The sequence below is a fragment of the Caenorhabditis elegans genome, chromosome I (genome assembly GCF_000002985.6).
Source record: "Caenorhabditis elegans chromosome I".
Lineage (NCBI taxonomy): Eukaryota > Metazoa > Nematoda > Chromadorea > Rhabditida > Rhabditidae > Caenorhabditis > Caenorhabditis elegans.
Window position 1 is genome coordinate 2,844,041 of NC_003279.8, and position 18,808 is coordinate 2,862,848.

General features: G+C 36.9%; 4 protein-coding genes and 1 non-coding gene across 10 annotated transcripts; 2 read left to right on the forward strand and 3 right to left on the reverse strand.

Annotated features, from left to right (window-relative positions):
- Nucleotides 1–1,818: 1,818 nt before the first annotated feature.
- ccb-2 (SH3 domain-containing protein) lies at nucleotides 1,819–5,863 on the forward strand (the record flags this gene model as incomplete). 4 transcript variants are annotated; one of them, NR_131378.1, is made up of 7 exons in its annotated part: nucleotides 1,819–2,113; nucleotides 2,675–2,745; nucleotides 2,919–3,014; nucleotides 3,070–3,192; nucleotides 4,004–4,546; nucleotides 5,215–5,346; nucleotides 5,639–5,752. NR_131378.1 is itself a non-coding variant. In NM_001306451.2 (7 exons), 7 exons carry the CDS (start codon nucleotides 1,819–1,821, stop codon nucleotides 5,750–5,752), a joined length of 1,191 nt encoding a protein of 396 aa, NP_001293380.1. The 4 variants fall into 4 exon arrangements, 2 of the variants coding, with proteins under 2 accessions (NP_001293380.1, NP_001293381.1); NR_131379.1 differs by having other exon boundaries at nucleotides 1,819–1,930; nucleotides 2,675–2,788; NM_001306451.2 differs by having other exon boundaries at nucleotides 1,819–1,930; nucleotides 5,639–5,863.
- Nucleotides 5,864–7,916: 2,053 nt separating this feature from the next.
- On the reverse strand, nucleotides 7,917–9,863 carry W10C8.4 (the record flags this gene model as incomplete). 3 transcript variants are annotated; one of them, NM_058655.6, is made up of 5 exons in its annotated part: nucleotides 7,917–8,256; nucleotides 8,500–8,624; nucleotides 9,118–9,219; nucleotides 9,275–9,348; nucleotides 9,686–9,863. In NM_058655.6, 5 exons carry the CDS (start codon nucleotides 9,754–9,756, stop codon nucleotides 7,990–7,992), a joined length of 639 nt encoding a protein of 212 aa, NP_491056.2. The 3 variants fall into 3 exon arrangements, with proteins under 3 accessions (NP_491056.2, NP_001300446.1, NP_001300447.1); NM_001313517.3 differs by lacking the exon at nucleotides 9,686–9,863 and having other exon boundaries at nucleotides 7,990–8,256; nucleotides 9,275–9,278; NM_001313518.3 differs by lacking the exons at nucleotides 9,118–9,219; nucleotides 9,275–9,348; nucleotides 9,686–9,863 and having other exon boundaries at nucleotides 7,990–8,256; nucleotides 8,500–8,547.
- Nucleotides 9,864–9,934: 71 nt separating this feature from the next.
- On the reverse strand, nucleotides 9,935–11,692 carry W10C8.5 (arginine kinase). Its single transcript, NM_058656.5, has 4 exons — nucleotides 11,532–11,692; nucleotides 10,412–11,209; nucleotides 10,151–10,363; nucleotides 9,935–10,100 (listed from the first exon to the last, which is right to left on the reverse strand). The coding sequence occupies exons 1-4, from the start codon at nucleotides 11,628–11,630 to the stop codon at nucleotides 10,011–10,013; spliced, it is 1,200 nt and encodes a 399-aa protein (NP_491057.1). The 5' UTR covers nucleotides 11,631–11,692; the 3' UTR covers nucleotides 9,935–10,010.
- W10C8.10 lies at nucleotides 11,255–11,402 on the forward strand. Its single transcript, NR_050010.1, has one exon. It is a non-coding gene; the product is annotated as an Unclassified non-coding RNA W10C8.10 (non-coding RNA).
- Nucleotides 11,693–14,480: 2,788 nt separating the features above from the next.
- On the reverse strand, nucleotides 14,481–15,873 carry W10C8.6 (Plasma membrane proteolipid 3). Its single transcript, NM_001026504.3, has 2 exons — nucleotides 15,709–15,873; nucleotides 14,481–14,741 (listed from the first exon to the last, which is right to left on the reverse strand). The coding sequence occupies exons 1-2, from the start codon at nucleotides 15,796–15,798 to the stop codon at nucleotides 14,577–14,579; spliced, it is 255 nt and encodes an 84-aa protein (NP_001021675.1). The 5' UTR covers nucleotides 15,799–15,873; the 3' UTR covers nucleotides 14,481–14,576.
- Between the last annotated feature and the right edge of the window lie 2,935 nt (nucleotides 15,874–18,808).

Sequence of the window (18,808 nt, forward strand, 5' to 3'; positions counted from 1 at the left end):
CGACAAGCAAAGCATCCTTTCAAAATAAAACTGTATCTTTTTGCATTGTCAAAAAAAAAAAGAAAGTCGTTAAAAATTCAAACCAGCACACTTGAGCCAGACTTGATAGAAGTGTGTAGTTTGAGTACCCACCAATCTATTTATTGTTTTGAGCATCACTCCTATTAACATGTCAAATAATGATATAGGTCCTCTCCACTTCATAGGTGACAGAGGGAAAGAGGACGCAATTATATATTTGAATCACTACTAGTCGCGCGGACCTTTTGAGAGAGAAAGAGAAGGAGACATGCACAATGCTAATTGCGACCCCCAGATGGTGTCGCATTCAAACAGTACATAAACAGCTGCCGGTGTTGTCACGCAACGGGGGGAAAAGAAAAGCACCTCGCCTAGCGATTTGAATTTCACACAAGTACCACACCCTTTCATCATGATTAGAAGGTTTAAGTTGAGTTTCGAAAGGAAAACAGTTGACAGGCGAGAGATGGGTGACTGGGGGGAAAGGAGATGGTAATCTTTTGAGAGGGGGGTTGGTGTGACAACAATTTTGAAATGGAGATGAGATCATTCCTAATCGACACGACAACCCGTGCCAATGGCGGTTTTCGAATTTGCTAAGGGGGAATGTATTTTTTCGGGCTTTGTAGAAGGCTATTAAGAACGTCAAGACAGCACTCGTGATTTAAATTGAAAATTATAACACTACTCATCGATCGGAAAATTAATAATTGGCTGATCTAAATGTAATATCACTTATATCACTATTACCATAACATATTGATTTACAGACTGCCGTTTGGCAAAATTATTTTCGGCAAATTCTTCAAATCGGCAAATTGTCAGTTTGGCGGAATTGCCAAAAAATTTTAATTCCGGCACTTTGCCGATTTGCCAAAAAATTTTAATTCCGGCAATTTGCCGACTTGTCAAAAATTGTTAATTTTAGCACTTTGCCGATTTGCCAAAAAATTTTAATTTCGGCAATTTTCCGACTTGTCAAAAATTGTTAATTTCAGCAATTTGCCGATTTGACGGAAATTTTTAATTCCGGCAATTTGCCGATTTGCCGTTTACCAGATGTCAATTTGCCGGAAGTTTTTTAGGGATTTTTAAAAGGGATTTTTAATAAGACGGAAACACTGTGCCTTTTTTAAATTTTTTTTATCCGTTTTCTTTGAACATTTTCATAGAATTTGCTTGCTTTCAAAATAGAATGTGTACAAATTTGTCGTTTAAAATTGAAATTCTGAAAACTCCAGAAAAAAATGTGCAAACCCACAATTCGCCAATAATTTTTGGCAATTGCCATTTTTTCGGCAACTTGGGCAAATCGGCAATTTTCCGGTTTGCCGTTTGGTTTGCACATTTTTTTCGGGAAGTTTCAGACATTCAATTTTAAACGGCAAAATTGTAATTTCCGGAAAATCAGCAACTTTCCAAAAATGAAAATTTCCGGAAAAATCGGCAAGTTGCCGAAAATGAAAATTTCCGGCAAATCGGCAAAGCAGTAAAGAGAAGTCGTTCAAAAAATACATTGGATGGTTTCCATCCCAAACCGTTATGCAATCTTAATGGCCTCCCTTCTCTAAAAAGGAAACACCTGTCGGTTGTCATAAAGCCATTCCCTTCCCTTCCCGTACCGCTTCATCTTGGACGTGACACCTGTGCAAATTCGTAAAAGGGACGGGACACATGCAGAAAAATATCAAATTGGATTCAATCAACCGGAATGCTCACAGAGACTAACGAGTCGCGAATTCAATTCGGGCCGTAAAATATTCAAAAAGACACACACACACTGATGGAAAACAAAAAATGAGTATGGGGGCGCTGATTGGAAGCCGTTTGTGGAAGCAAGGGTGCACATACATACATACACGACTCATATATCTTTGCCGACGCATTCCCAGAGGATACATTTTTCGAGGTAAGTACCAAAAAGATGGATATTTCTCTATTCTCGCCTTTCAATCGAGAATCTTGGTACATCCGATTTATATTCGTTCAATATTGAAACTTTTCGATTTTTGAGAGGGTCTGGGAATGCCTACGTTTCTGCCGTCCTTCCAACAAGCCTACATAAGGTAGGCACTGCCTACTACATAAGCAGGTAGGCAGGCAGGCATTTTCCGCTTTCCGACCCAGTTTTTCTAGAAACATCGACAATTTAGAATGTTTATTAATTCAAACTGAATTCTTCGAAATTTAGACATCTGATATTTACCATAGCTTGAAGAATTTATAGTTTGTAGTCCGTGACGTCACAATTTGTGGGCGGAGCCTAACAAGCAACGCCCACTTTTCGCTGTGAGACCTTGATCTACAGATAATTTAATAATTTTCAAGTTTAAAAATATAACCCAAAATTTTAACTTTTGCACGGTGTACAAATTTTAATTTTTTCCACAAAAAAATGGCGGAACACCAAAATTTTAAAATTGGGGCGAAATTCAAATTTCTGTTTTTTCAAAAAACAAATTTTGACGCGAAATTCAATTTTTTAAAATTTATGGTTACAGAATTCCCAAAAATTTGGCCGCACTCAAATTTAGGAACAAATATTTTTTATGAATTATTATTTTCAAAATGAGAGCAAAATTAAAGTGATTAGAGTTTCCATGAGAACTATTTAAGAAACAATTAAAAAAGCTCCAAAAAATCTGAATTTCAGAAAAAATGCACAGTGTTGCTCGGGAGAACCTCCAGGCGTATCTTCATTCCTACAAGCTGTCTTCAAATGAGGTACTACTCAACTTTGGAAGCTTCTAACTCAGTTGTTTCAGAAGTAATTTTAAAGTTTTAAAATAATAAATTATAGAACACAAAAAACTACGTATTTCTTTAGTTAAAAATTTTTTGATAGCACCAAAACCAACTTAGCTATAAGCTTTCAAAGTAAGTGTACATGATTTCAGCCCGGTATAAAACTAATGCACAATTCTCAACGGGATGATCAACACCGGAAGGATGTGGAGCATTTTGCAGCTCTTAGAGCATTACAGCATTCAAAGGTAGGTCGAATAACCATATTGCATTCTAATATATATTTTTCTATAAATTTTCCAGAGAAAACACGTGGCGTTTGCGGTGCAAGCCATGCGGGATTACGATGGGAGTCTTGACGAGAAAAGCCCGCTAAAGGATCATACAATATCGTTTAATACCAATGATTTTATTCATATTCACACGGTGAGTTGATAGGCTCCGCCCATATAATGGTCAGTTTTTTATACAGCGAATTTTCTTGAGTTCTATTGTACTTTTAATATCTAATTTTAAGAATTTGAATAAAAATCAGTAATAGTTCCATACTAGACTAGACTAGGCAATCCATAAAGTCACAAAGTTCTTGCCTGCCTTCAATGTAACCTACGCCTACCTGCGCCTATCGTGAAACCTAGAAAACAGACTGAGGTGTGCCTACCTACCACCTAACTTGGACTTTTAAAACGAACTACATACTACAAACTTCAAACTACAAACTACAAACTACAAACTACAAACCTAACTCTTACAAAATTTAAATCAAATATGACAAAAGTTTACGACTTTTTTAGCGTTTCGGGTTTTCACAAACGTTTTCACACCTCTCTCCAGACTACAAACTACAAACTACAAACTACAAAACAGAAACTATAAACTACAAACTACAAACTATAAACCTAACTCTGACAAAATTTAAATTAAATATGACCAAAGTTTACGACTTTTTTTGCGTTTAGGGTTTTTACAAACGTCTCCACATTTCTCACCAGACTCCAAACTACAACCTACAAACTACAAACTACAAAACAGAAAGTATAAACTACAAACTTCAATTCTTTATGTATTTTTGAATTTTGAAATTCCCATGGATACCAAAAATTAACCTATGCAAGTCTAGGTGTCTAAATTTTTGTTTGCAAAACTGCCGTACCTACTAGCAGGCAGGCACGCTGTAGAGATTCCACTGAGGAGCCTAAGGCAGGTGAAGCCCCGTGTCTGAAAACTTTTTTTCTAGAAATTCAACTCGGATTGGTGGATCGGTCGAATCGTCAGGTCTCACAGCGAATTCGGATTCGTGCCGACCGCCCGTCGCCTGGCAAACTACATGGTGTCCGATGAGGATCCCCCAGTGAAACACAACACTTCAGACCATCAAGACAGAAGTATCTGGGAGCCCAAATGTCCCTATAAAGTGGTACCTTCAAGTCGGCCAATTGTACTTCTAGGTCCAACTCTACAACATTCAAGGCTCACTCAGTTATTGCATTTGGCGCTGAGAGAGGAGATTTTAAAGCATTTCGGGAAAAATATGAAGTACGTAAAGTCAGATATCGGAAGTGGTCAACAATCAGGAGATCGGAAAGGAGCAAGATGGCTTCGAGGACTTAGAGACTATGATCGAGGACAGGATGAGAATCAAGAGGTGGAATTGATTATGAGAATGACATCGAAACTACACTTGTTACTGGTTGACTCACCACATATTCATACTCCTGATGATGTTCAACATTTGCCATTATCGCCTATCTTTTTTCTTATCAGAGTTTCTGATAATAAGGTAAGGAATTGTAATTAATAGGATTAGTGTGATGATAAGAGTCGTGTTTTTGTGTGTGTTCCCTATTTGCAACGCGGCAGCGAAAAAATTTGGTGGCCGAGGTTTTTGGCGGTCACGCATTAGAGAAATAGAACTGTGCCTTTACTTCAAATGGGGGTTTTGAGATGGAATAGCTGGGCTAACTGAAAGTGGCCAAGTTTTCTTTTTAGGCTGCCTCAAAACATAAGGAAAAATATCAAAATTCCGTGGCTGCGGAGTGAGAAAGTTAGGCCATTTTGCCAAGTTTTCTTGGAACAGAGATGTAAAAATCCCCTGCAAACAAAAATTGGTGGCCGAGTTTTTTCTTTTGGCGGCCACTTTGCATTAAATATTTTAAAATTAGACTTTGCGTTCTTCGTGGCCGCAAAAAATCTGAAATTCAAGAATTAAAAAAACTCGGCCAGCATGTTAAATGTCGCTTTCTGAAAGTATTAAATTTTTGTTTAAAAAAGTGCAGCTGGCCACGCCCATTGCGTATCGTCGATTGGTGGGAACCTTTTCGTTTTGGCGCAAATTTAAAAAATTTTAATCAAGAGGATTGCGAATTTTTGTCATTTGTGCTGGATTTTTTGTTTCCCAAAACCAAGAAAATTTTAGTAACCGAGTAACTAAAGCCGGAACTTTTCCAGATTCTAGCCAAACTGCTCCGCAACACGGGAACAACACGGATGGCTGCTGAAATAGAAGTGGCAAATGTTCTGAAAACAATGAACGACGACAGAGTAGGTGGTCACGACGATGAGCAGCTCATCGCGCGAGGAGTGAGTCCAACGCTTATTTCTCGGTTGTTTTAGGAGTTATCAAAAAATTTATAACTTAAGAAATATAGATAATGTAAAACTAATTATAGGCAATTTTATTGATAAAGTTAATTTTGAACCGATAGGAAAATTTTTTGAAAAATCTATAAGCGCGCTTTAATTAGGGTGCAAGTTTTTTATAATTTTTAATCCCATTAAAATTCAAAGCAGAAAGGTTCTGATGCTCTACGCAAAATATCAAAATCACAATTTATGACAATATTGTTACAAAAATCCAAAAAAAAAATTGCAGTTCGAAATGGTGATTGAAGAAAACGGATTACGTGAAGCTACTCGACGAATCATATCCTATTTGGAAAAATATATTCATGCACTGCACTATCATCATAAGGATGATGAGATTTAATAATTTTTGTAATTTATCTTACAATTAGCATTTTATTTAATTTTAAAAAAATTTGAATGGGAACATAAAGTCAAATTCCTGAGCTGCATGGCTAAGGGTGCCCTCGAAAATTTTCCGATTGTTCGATTTATTTCAGAGAAATTCGGAAAATGCGAAATCGAAAAAAAGTGTAGAAAATCAAAAAATGCAAAAATTTATACCAAACCGTAAAAAATTACCAAAATTTAAAGATATTTTACGGAAACTTACGCTTGAGTTATTCAAACACATAACTGATATTATAACATTAATACTATATTAATACTAGATTAATATGTACTATAGCAATTTTCAAAATATTTTCAATTAGCAAAATGTTGCCGATCATTTTTCTACATTTACAATTAAAATTAAAATTTGATAACCCTGATCCGGAAAAAGTTACGGCAGCTGACATTTGTCTGATTTTTGACTAGAATCGCTAAGTGGCCCACAATTTTTAAACTAGGTGTTTTCACGAAACAAAGTTTTCTATTTTTTTGCAATTTTTTATCCTGTCACAAAAGGACCATAAAAATTTTATACAAAAGATTAAACATGAAACTCAAATTTCAAAAATTAGAGTGTTTCGTAAAAAGTAACGTACATATGGTGCCAAAATGGCCAAATATCATAGTAAAATTTTTCAAAACATTTTTGAAAAAAGTGGCAATTACTGAGTTTTTGCCACTTTTTTTTAGTAAACTATAGCTCTCTCGCATACTCGAATTCCTACAAAAATTTATATTTGAAATATAAGTACCATAAAATCCGGAGAAAAACTTCCAAAAAAATGGCAAAAACTAACATTCTTCCAATTTTCAAAAAATCATATAAAATTTGGAATTTTTTAAAGAATTTTTATACTATGATATTTGGACCTTTAAGCTGCGTTTTTGTAGTTGACAATTTAAAAAAAAACTCCAAATTGCTTTGAAAACTACCAAAATGAGTACCCTGATAACCATATTGAAAAACCATCAAATGGGTAATGTCTAGAAAAATGAACGAAAAATTAGAGAAAATAGGAAATGAGATATGTTCTTCTTCCTATTCTTTATCTTCTAAGCTTCTCACACCTTTTCTCTCGTCTCTCCACGATTTACACACTATTTGCAATGAATCTCACTCTGATGAGCGTATCTATCAAGTCCTTGTCTCTTCTTTTGACAAAACTTCAAAGAAATCGCCGACTTGCGAGGAGGGGGGAGCGAAAAATAATTGATTACTGTACATCTTTATTTTTTAATTCGATTTTCTGATGGCAATGACTAACCGATTTTCGGGATAATTGAGATGAGGGGAGGTATTTTGGGAATTGACAGGGAGGTATTTCTGCAGATTTTGTTATCAGAGTGTACTGTAGCTCTAAAACCAATACTTGACATAATACTTGAATCTATACAGTTGATAAGTTTTTTTGCAGTTTCAAGTTGAATAAAGTTATAGTGGCCGACATCTTAGAGGTCTAAAAATGAGATTTTGGTCAAATTTGAGCTAGTCCAATTATACAACTAATCGCAGTTCTTGCGCCCGACACTTTACGGGATTTCAATTGTATATGTTTTGTTTCAAGGTTTCATCTGTTCAGACAATGCGAAGCATTTTGTTGGCAGGTTTACAAAGTTTTAGCGGCCGACACCTCGCGGGTTTCTAAGATAAGATTTTTGCGAAGTCTTCAGCCATCTGTAAGCTACACTAGCGGTCGACATCTCGCGGGTTAAATCTAGCTTTTGAAAAACTATCCAAACACTAGAAATATTTAAATTTTAATTTTAATTTTTGAAAAAAAATTCCATTTTAAATTCCGGTTTTCAAAAAAAAACAATAGATCAAAAAATTTTAACGTATTTTTTTGCAATTTTTTCAAAATGCATAACTTTCAGAATATTTCTCACCTCTTCGCATGGTGAAAACCGTCAAGAGTTTTTTTTTCAAAATAAATGGAAAAATCGAAAATTTTAGTTTATCAATTTTTCGTATATTCGAGAAAAATCTTAAAATTCTGGTCATTTTTCTTCTTCTTAGAAAAATATTGTATGTTTTCTTTCTCATTACCATAAACAAAATTTGATAAAATATTGAATTTTGCTGCTATTTTTCTTAAAATATTTTTGTCGATTTTCGGTTTTCATAAATGTCTAAAATTCGTTGCGTAACTTTATTGAATTATCAGCAAAACAAACAAATAAAAAACGAAAAATATCCATTTTAAAAAATTAGATAAATGAATCAACACGTCCCTGAATGTAGGGACGAATGTGCGGAAGAGACTCAAAAGTCTGGCAAAAAGTTCGGAGCCTCTCGAAATGAGCCAGATAGAAGCTATCGTAGCACTGCTGACACCGAGTTAGAAACTCGACGACAGCGATGTCAGCCCATGAATATCGATCTCCAATCATGAACTTTTGCTCGCCGAGCAACTCTTCATATTCTCTGAGCAATGGGAAGAGTGACTCCTCTTTGAATACATTCCAGCATTCTTTCTGAAAAGGAAGTATTGAATTTTATGAGGCTATCTACCTGCCTGACTACCGCCTATTTCCATGCGCAGTAGGCACATGTGTAGACATAGGCAGGCATTATCGCGCCTCCCTTCAAACTACCTACTAGGTACTAGGTAGTTCGAAAGGAGACGCGATAATGCCTGCCTATACCTACACACGTTCCTACTGCACATGGAAATAGGCGGCAGGCAGGCAGGTGGATAGCTTCAAGGTAGTGCCTACCCTCGCGTCATAGTTCTTCGTCAGTGTTGCTCTCAAAATTGGGTTCATCGCTGTGTTGAGCTCCTCGAGTTTTTGAATCACTTTATCAACTTCTTCCTGATCCCCACTTGAGCTTCCGTACAGACCTGAATTTTTTTTTCAAAATTTGGCTTTCAAAAATGAAACGATATTAATCTCAACTTTTTGGAAAATATTAAAATTGAAAAAATGTGCAAGTTATTGTAAGCTCAAGTGTTTGCACATTTTCAAAACTACAGTAACCGAGTGAGATATGGCACGCCCACAAAACCGTGCCACACTATTTTGCAATCTGCGCACGGTTTTGAAATATATTTTTGCGAGGGCACCATTTTATGGGCGTGACCAAAACCAAAATTCGGGGTTTTTCGTGTTGCAAAAAATGCGATTTTGCGAAGGCACGGTTTTGTGGGCGTTTTTGAAACGACTTTTAAAAAATCTACGAAATTTCTTTTGAAATCTCAAAAAAACACGTGAATTCAGGCTGTCCCGACGCCCCACTGCACATTTGTTTGTGACGTCACAGCTCATTTCGAATAACTTTCGTGTGCAGTGATGTAACTACCTGACACCACGTGTAAAAAAGCAGTAGTCACTAACCATATTGAAGAGCGATATGTCTGCAAATATCGATAACTCCAATAATAGTCCGTGTATCATTAATCTTCATCACTGGGAGTTTTGTGTCATCATTGAAACCTGCTGCAAAGAAAAAAAAGATTTTATTGGTTTTTGTGACCAATTCCTGCGATTTTACCCATTTTTCGTTTGGCTTTCCACTGGGCAAGTGTCAATCGGGTGTCCGTGAACTTTCTGTGTGTGAATACCAATCTAGGAATGATTCAAGATATATATATATATAGGCTGTGAAAGACATGGTTCATCGATCTTTTACAGTTTTGTAATTACAGTACTCTTTAAAATGGCACGTATTTTTACATTCAAGAAAAATGTACCGGGCTTTTTTGGAGCTTTAATTTTTAGAGGAATAATCGTAATTTTTAACATTCATAGAACTCTTTTGTTCCGTCAAGAAAATTATCTTGACATAACTTTTAAGAAAACGAAAAATTGTAATGTTAAAATACAACCACGATTTACTGAACATTCTCGAAAAGTCGCTGCGAGACCCAAAATCTTCTAGAGCCCAATATCCCAAAACTCTTACAGTAACCGAATAGTCTCAGCTCGTCCTCGTCCAGGCAGGGAAATCAGTTCCAATTTCGTAGGCGCCGACATTTACAGTAGTTTTACAGCAGCGAAAATATAAAAAGCAATGTAGTGAAGCTTCTGGTAAAAATAGAGAGTATGACAGTCCGCTAAGCGGCGCCCCATTGAGCAAACATGATGGCTCAAGTGGGTAACAAAAGAGTAAAAGTAGGTGATAGAGTGAGAGAAAGAAAAGAAACATAGAAATCATTCTACTACCATTTATTTAAATAGTTAATAGAGAAATAAAATATGACTAAACGAGTTTTTCTTCTTCTTCCAGTTTACTTCTGCTTCTCCTCCATTTCAATTAGCTTCTTCACTCCGTCGTACATTTGTTTCACAGCTTGATATTCCGAGAGTCCGAGGCGAGCCTGAGAAGTTGGAAATGTTGATTTTTCAACAAAAAACGTGGTTTATTTACCTTGTTAGAAATGTCATAGACTCCTCCAACAGATTCCGAGTGTTCTCCGTGGATTCCGCGCACTTGGAGATTGAGCTTCTCGCAAATCTCGATGAAGTCCTTGCGGGCGGCGAGCTTTGGAAGAGCAATGTGGACGGATGCACGAACTGTTGATCCGAGGTTTGTTGGGCAGAATGTCAGCCATCCGAGACGGTCATCACGGGAGAATGGAACCTGGAAAACATAATATGTTGAGTTTCGGAGCCTTATTAGAAAATCAACCTGCTTCTCAATTCCGCGAACTCCCTTGATAAGTCTGTCAAGCACAGCTCCGACATCAGACCCTTCTTGCATTGAAATGATTCTCATATGATCTTCCTCGTTCACCCAAATCAGGAAAGTCTTGTCGTTATTGTGGAAGATACCACGTCCCTTTGGCCAGAAGTTGCAGGCATTTGCGTATTGAAGATGTCTATCTCCCTCCTTGAACAGGAAATGATCAGCAATCAGCTGCTTCTGAGTATCCTTGCCCATACCATCCAATGGATAGTACTTGCCCTTGAGTTCCTTGTCCGAATATTCAGAGAACGCCTTCTTCACCTTTCCTTCCATCTCAAGATAGTTGTCCTGAGTGAGACATGGATTGAATGGATATCCCTTCAAAGAACGTCCACATCGGATTCTCGTCGACTTGATGTACTTTCCTTTTGGATCCAATGGTGGGAATTCCTTAGTCTTTCCCTCTCCAAGATCAACTGGTGGTTGCTTCTGCTTTGGACTGAATCCGTGATAATCCTCAATGATCTTGTCGAACAATGGAGCGAACAAAGTGTAAGCTTCAGCGTCCGGAGCGTAGACTCCAACTCCGGCGTCCAAATTATAGACACCTGACCGGATGCAGTCGTAAAGGGTTGCTCCGAGCTTTGTACGCTTAGTCTTGAGCTTCTCGACGACGTCCTTGGTCAGATGCTTCTTGAGCAGCGACTTGCACTTGGCTCCTTCTGGACCATTGAGCTTGGCGTAGGCCTCCTCGATCTTCTTGATCGTGGCAGCGTCGACTTCGGATTTGGCTTGAAGTTGCTGGAAAAAGTATATTTAGAGATTTGTAACATTGTTTCTGAGAACTGCGTTCCCGGAATATTTTCTTTCATATCTTGATGACAGAGTTTCAACACGGCTACGACCGCGACGCGGCTGCTTGCGGAGCGGCTCAAACAAAAAATAATTCATCAATTTCAGAATGCTGGAAAATCAAGCGCTCTGGGCAAGAATAGCTTTGTTGTTTGAGCCGCTGCTGGTCATGGCCGCGGACTAGGTTCCGCTGAACCTCTGCCATTTCAAAAAATGCACGGACTCTGAGAGCCCGTGAGGAAATATTTCTGAAAATTGCCTGTTGAATTACCTGTGGAGTGAGAGTGTAGACAGCGGATCCGGCTCCAAGGGCAGCGAGCACTCCAGCGACATACCGCGAGTTTGTTGAACGGAGAAATTGCGATGCCATTACGACGAGTTGATTGAGAAGAGATCGAATTGAATACGATAACTTCTTCGGTAATAATCAATCTGAGCTTTCTTTCATGACACGTTGACATTTGGAAAACACGTGGAAAGATTTAGAAATTAGATAAGAAAATTGTCACGTTTTTAAAAAAATGTTTTGGAAAGTTTTGTTCAAAATTTTTTTCTCAAGCTTTTGAATTTAAATACGTGAGAAGCTTGTTTTTATTTTTGCGCTGAATCGATGCACCCTATTTTGTGCGCAAAGATCAAAAGTTATTCTGGTGGGTCTCGCCACGATCTTTGGAGAATTGGTGGTAAACTTTCAGACTGTTCAGTGGCTTAGGCTTCGGCTTCGGCTAGGCCTAGACTATACTATTACCTACCTTACCTATCCTTAAACTTGCCTTTTTGGATAATTTCAAGGTCAGCACAATGATAACGACGTGTCTAGACACTTGTTTCCTCGAAACCTTCCAAATCCCCAGGACAAAAGAAATGGTTAAACTTTCGATTTTTTATTGCATTTCAAAAACTAGAACCTATTCAAAAACAGACAAAAAGTAAAAGAACAAAAAGACAAATTGTATGCCATCTATGACGTCATAACTTTCAAAAAATGCCAAAATTGATGGTGTTAGTGATAAATAATAATAATATTCCCAAATAAAAGTATTTTCCAAAGCTCCACGGAGCCGTCAACAAAAAAATGAATAAGAAAAACGAGCGTTCTCCTCTTCCTGCTCCGAACCGCCCATCTTTTTCTTTTTTTTCACATTCACTTTCTGACGGGATAATAATTTGTGTGGCTGGTAGGAAGAACGTGCAAATTGAAAAAATCATAAGCCTGGGGAAACTGTTTGTCTTTCCAAAGTTGCAACCAAACAAAATGAAACAAAACAAACGAGAAGGAAATCGAGAATTTGAGAGAGAGCGAGAAATTTGCGCGTCAAATGTGCTGTATTGACTCCGCCCATCTAGAATCTGGAAACACCGACGGGCGAAATTTAAATGGTTACTTCAAAATTCTGCAACTGGAATTTCGAAACACCACAAAAGAATAAAAAATACAACATTTTATTAAGTTTGAAAAACCTATGCTGTTGGCGAATTTTCAACTAATTTGAATTACCGCGCTTTTGTATTCAAGCTCCACCCATAGAACCGTGTTGCACTCTTCCTTTTTTTCAATTTTCGACTGAAATTTTTATTTTTCGTGTCCTTTTTTCAAATTTTAATCAAGAAAAAGGTCAGAAATGTTCAAAAATCGCAAGCAAATCCCTGCGCAAGGATGACACGCAAATTCGTGAAGCGTTCCAAAAATATTTTTCGTATTTCAAACGTACAAAAAAAATTTTTTTTTAATTGCCAAATAATTGGCAATTACTAACTTCCAAAGCAAGAGTTAAAAATGGCTAAAAATTGCCAAAAAACTGCTAAAAAAAAGCTAAAAATTGCAAAAAGTTGCCAAAAAATGCCAAAATTTGCCAAAAATTGCCTAAAAATTGTTTAAAAATTGCCGAAAATTGCTTTAAAATTTTCAAAAAAATTGGCAATTGCCAATTGCCAAAGCAAGAATTAAAAATTTGCTCAAAAAATTGCCAATTTCCGAAAGTTTCCAAAGCAAGAAAGAGTTAAAAAAAATGGCCAAAATTATCAAAACGTTGCCAACTGCAATTTCCCAAACTTGGCAAAAAAATGTCTAAAAATTTCTAAAAATTGCCAAAAAATAAGCCAAAAAAATTGCCAAAAAATTGTCAAAAAAATTGCCAAAGAAATTGCCGAAAAAATATTGTCAATTGCAAATTGCCAAAATTGTCAAAAAACTGCCAAACATAACCCAAAAAATTGCCAAAAAAAATTGCCAAAATTGTCAAAAAATTGCCGAAACAATGCCAAAAAAATTGCCAATCGAGAAATAAAAATTCCCATCTTTTTCCGCTGAAAATCAGCCTAAAACTAAAATAAAATCAAGAAATCACTCCAAGCCAAACCAAAGAACAAATACCAAGAACGTGACATAATCGAAGAGAATGGAAAAATGCAAAAATGACGTTCAAAGTGACCGCCCGTGGCCCTTTTTCCGTTATCAAATGCCCTCCCCGTCGTCAGGGCCGCCCTTCTTCTTCGTTTTCCTGTTACACACACACAAAACACAAACAACTGAACATTTTGTGTTCGCCTCCGTCTCTCACTCGTGGAAAATGACCGCCCGTTTGATGAAAAATCAACAATTTTTTGTAATTTTGAATTAAATTTTGTTCGATTAAGTGGGGAATTAGCATTTAAAACTGCTTTTATTGTGAAAAACACAGGGAAGAAATTACCAATTAATTACACAAAAATTGAGAATTGTTCGACTTTTCATTTTGATTTTAATTGCACCCAATTTTCAAAAAAAACCAGTGAAACAGGCTTAAGCGTAAGCCTAAGCCTGCCTAAGCCTAAGCCTAACCCCTTGCCTACCTAAATACCTAACTTAAACAAATTAGCAAATTGCCGGAATTGAAAATTTCCGGTAAATCGGCAATCCGGCAAATTGCGAAAAATGAAAATTTCCGGCAAATCGGCAATCCGGCCAATTGCAAAAAATGAAAATTCCCGGCAAATCGGCAAACCGGCAAATTGCGAAAAATGAAAATTTCCGGCAAATCGGCAATTCGGCCAATTGCAAAAAATGAAAATTCCCGGCAAATCGGCAAACCGGCAATTTGCGGGTATTTAATATTTCCGGCACACCGGTAAACCGGCAAGTTGCCGATTTGCCGAATTTTTTGAAAGTCTGAAAAATATTTGCTCATTGTCTGTAGTTTGAATTCAGTCCCGGAGATTCTGAAATTTTGAAAAAAAAATTTTTAAAAACAAAAAAATTTATCAAAAATTTACAGTTTAATTTACAACATTAATAGACATCAAGTTTTTTAAAAATAAATTTCTTTATTAAAAATCGTTAAATTCGGCGAGAGAGCTCCGCACGTACTTCATGTTCTCTTCCACGAATGAAGCAATACCACGTGGCGTGACAGTATGCCGGAATGATTAGGAAGATGTAGAGAAGAATATTGAGGCATACTTGGCTTGTACATCCACGCGATTTGAAGAATACCGCCAGAGGCTGCAAAATTATTGATTGGAAATTATTTTCTAGTCCGAATATGACGTCACTTCTCTTCCTGTGAGCGTTGTGTACGCGGCCGTGGAGATTTCTAGGCCATCTGTGACGTCATAGAAGTTTTCAGGTAAATTGTGATGTCATAACCAGGACTGTCGTTTTTGTTGTTTTTTTTTTATTTTTTGGGTTTTTTGGTTTTTTCGGACAAAAAAAGACAGAAAAAAATAGTTTTTCAAAAATGTTATGGTAACTGTTTTAAATTTTTTTTGTTTTTATGTGTTTTTTTGGAAGAAGGTACATATTGTGGTAACACAAAACCCTAAGAATGCGTATTGCACAACATATTTGACGCGCAAATATCTCGTAGCGAAAACTACAGTAATTCTTTAAGTAACCACTGTAGGTCAATTTTCGGGCTTGATTTTTAAAATGTTTTCCTTCGTTTCCTCGTATTTAATTCTCATTTTTGCTTAATTTTAGTATTCCGTGGATAAACCGAGATCCCGTAAATCGACTTACAGTAGTCCTTTAAAGAATTACTGTAGTTTTCGTTATGAGATATTTTGCGCTTTCTTTTGTTTTCTAGGCCACGCGTGACGTCACCCAACTCTACTTAGAATCACGGCCCGAGAAGTGGTGCCTGCACGCAATTTGTCTACCGTATACCTGAACGTTTGGGCACGTTTTTTCTCAAAAACGGATGGTCCAAGATTTTCGTGATGCATTTAAAAATGTCCGAAAATAAACTCTGAATTTTTTGGGCCAAAGCTTTTTTCCTTAAAACGCGCCCAAACCTGGCAAAACTCAAATTATCAGTAGAGCGCATTTGCATGAATGTACCACTTGCCGGGCCGTGAGCACCTAGACCGAGACATCCGTGACGCCACTTTTTGTTTAGTTACAGCGACCACGGAAAGTCCGCAGGGTTTTCTAGGCCACGCGTGACGTCATCCTACTCATAATGGCTTACCGGCAAGAAAATGAGCAAAATGACCATAATAAGACGGTCATTATCAGTTTCAATATATCCAGTTTTAGTATCAACGTTGACAACAGTCATGGTTTCAATCAAAAATGCCGAATGCTCAGGGAGAGCTGGGCACACTTTTAATATCCGCCGTCGTCGCCAATATTTACCTTTGCGGTCTGATGACTTACTTTGGCTCCGCCCGTGTTCTACCCCGGTCTATTTTCAATTTTGACTTGGCTCCCTGTGTGTTTGCCGAGTTCAAAATGTCTTATTACAAGTTGTTTGTTTTCTTTGTATTTTTGTGTGACACATTGTTGTTTCGTTGGAAGTTGTTGAAGATTACAAAAGTTGGTGCGAAAAAATTGGAGCAGTTTTTTGAAAAATATTTATGGTTTTTGATGTTCTGCCGATCGTTAAGAGGTCAGGGATCAAAGCGTTGGGTCCCGCCACGATTTTAAAGGTGCATACAATCTTGGGGAGCGGGAGATTGGAGTGTCGTTGTTTCGCAGCGAAAATCCCATGATTTTTTTTTCGAAATACTGATATGGCCTCGTGCCGATTTACGCAGCTCGTTTACTCTGGGTGGAGAGAAAAAGTGTTTTTTGGGATTTTTTTCCGGTTTTTAAAATTAATTTTTAACTTGCATCTTTTGAAAATTGAAAATTTCCGGCACATCAGCAAACTGGCGAATTGCCGGACTTGAAAAATTCCGGCAAATAGGGAAATCGCCAAATTGAAAATTTCCGACAAATCGGCAAAGTGCCGGAATTCAAATTTTCCGGCAAATCGGCAAATGGCTGGAATGGAAATTTCTGGCAAATCGGCAAATTGCCGGAATTGAGAATTTCCGGCAAATCGGCAAATTGTCAGAATTGAAAATTCCGGCAAATCGGCAAATAGCCAGAATTGAAAATTTCCGGCAAACCGGCAAATTTCTGGAATCGAAAATTTCCGGCCAATCGGCAAATCGGCAAATTGTCGAAATTGAAATTTCCGGCAAATCGGCAAACCGGAAATTTGCCGGAATTCAAAATTTCCGGCAAACCGGCAAATTGCCGGAATTGAGAAATTCCGGCAAATAAGCAAACCGGCAAATTGCCTATTTGCCCAATATGCCAGAAAATCGGAAAATTGTTGGAATTGAACTTTGCGGAAATTCGGCAAACCGGCAAATTGCAAAAAATGAAAATTTCCGGCAAATCGGAATACCGATAATTTGGCGATCCAGAACCAAGAATCTGTTATTACCAAAAAACTTCTCCTGGTGGAGTACACGGTGCTGCGTAAATCTACACTAATCCATTCTTCCACAAAATCAAACTTAATCGATTTTCTCAAAACTTTCCAAAACTCAAACTTTTCGTAACCTGAGCGTATAAATGTTGTAAATAACTGCCTTCTCTCTGAACTCTCCACAAATCAAACACTCTCTCGTCGGCTCCATCGAGTTGCAAAGTTCGAGAATGTCTGAGACGAAGAGATTTAGAGAGAAATAGTGAAGCGCCAGGTGCTGTCGTTGTTCCCTTCTTCCTCATAAACAAATCTTTGTGCTGGAGGGAGAAGAAAAGATTCTCTTGAATATTTCAGTATTTTAGGAGAAAAATTCGCCGAAAAATTTTTTTTTTGAGAAAATTGAACTCTAAAAAAATTTGCAGTACTTTAAAGTTTCGGGACGGCTTCTGTCAAGTACTTGAGATTCTTGACGACTTCGCACTTTTTCTCATTCTTTTTCCCTCAAGTACAACTTTTATGACTATTCCCCCATTTTTTCTGTTGAGCTCTCTGCTAAATTGGTTTCTTCAGGCGAATTTCTTCAGTTTTTCTGGATTTTTTAATATTTTAATTCGATATTTGCTCGAAAATTTAGCAAAAACGAAGAAAATCACAAAAGAAATCCAAGTTTTGAGCAAAAATTAAATTAATTTTTTAAAGGGAGGTGCATTTATCCGCGAGAGTGGTTTCGACGCGAACAACGATTTGAAAACAAAAACTAGCTATGCGCCTTTAAGGTTACGGTATTGGTTTTTATTGATTTTTTATTAATTTTTTACATTTTCCAGCGATATTTTAGCGATTTTCCGGGTTTTTCTTGTATTTCTCATTTCCACTAAATTTTGCAAAAGAAATCAAAATTCAAATCGATCAAATATCATATGAAAACAGTTTGTTTTCGTTTTCGTCTCCGCGTGATTTGCTGCTGGTCTTGTTTTACTCTTTTCATCTCTAAATTCTCCGTTCCGTCAGTCATTTGATTTGAAATTGATTCCTTTGATGCAGAAAATATATATTTATTCAGTAGAAAAATGATAATAATTTTTTAATTTTCCCTGGTCCCTCCAAAAAAAACCCAAAAAAAAACTTTCCCTCGTCATCCTGGCTTTCTGCAATTTTCTATGCATGACATATGACGAGCCGGACGTTTTTTGACACTTTTTCCCCATTTATTTAAGAATTCATCGCTCGAAAATTCTTGCACTTTAGCTTTATCGATATGTTTTCCCCCGTTTTTCGTCAGAATATTGGAAATTATGCGATATATCCGCCCGGATATGCATATTAAACACGTCGATGGAATTATCAGAGCGTAAAAATGGGAAATGACTGGTTTTTGGCCGGTTTTAAATTGGATGCAAAAACTGAGAAAAACTGCAAAAATGGCGTCGTTTTTGGCCACCAAGGTGTCGATTTTTCGATTTTTAAGCGAAAGTCGAAAATCTGAAATTTTTCAGTATTTTTGTCTGAAAAATCGAAAAATTTTCGATTTTCCCCGAAAAAATTGCACACTTTTTTTAGTTTGAATTTTTCTGCCAAAAAAAATTGAAATTTCCCGAAAAAATCGAAAAATCTTCTAAGTTTTTCATGATTTTTTGGTGCAAAAATTCGATTTAAAGATAAATTATCGAATTTCCGCGAAATTTCAGAGTTTTGGCAGATTTCTTACGAGTTAGGCAGTTTTATGCACCGAAAAATGTCTGACAATGTGTGAAATAAGATTTTTTTTTAATTCAATCGAAAATTTTTTCGTTTTTTGATTTTTCGAGTTTTTTCAGGGAAAATTGAAAAAAAAATTCCAACAATTATTTTTCAGTTTTTTTTTTTT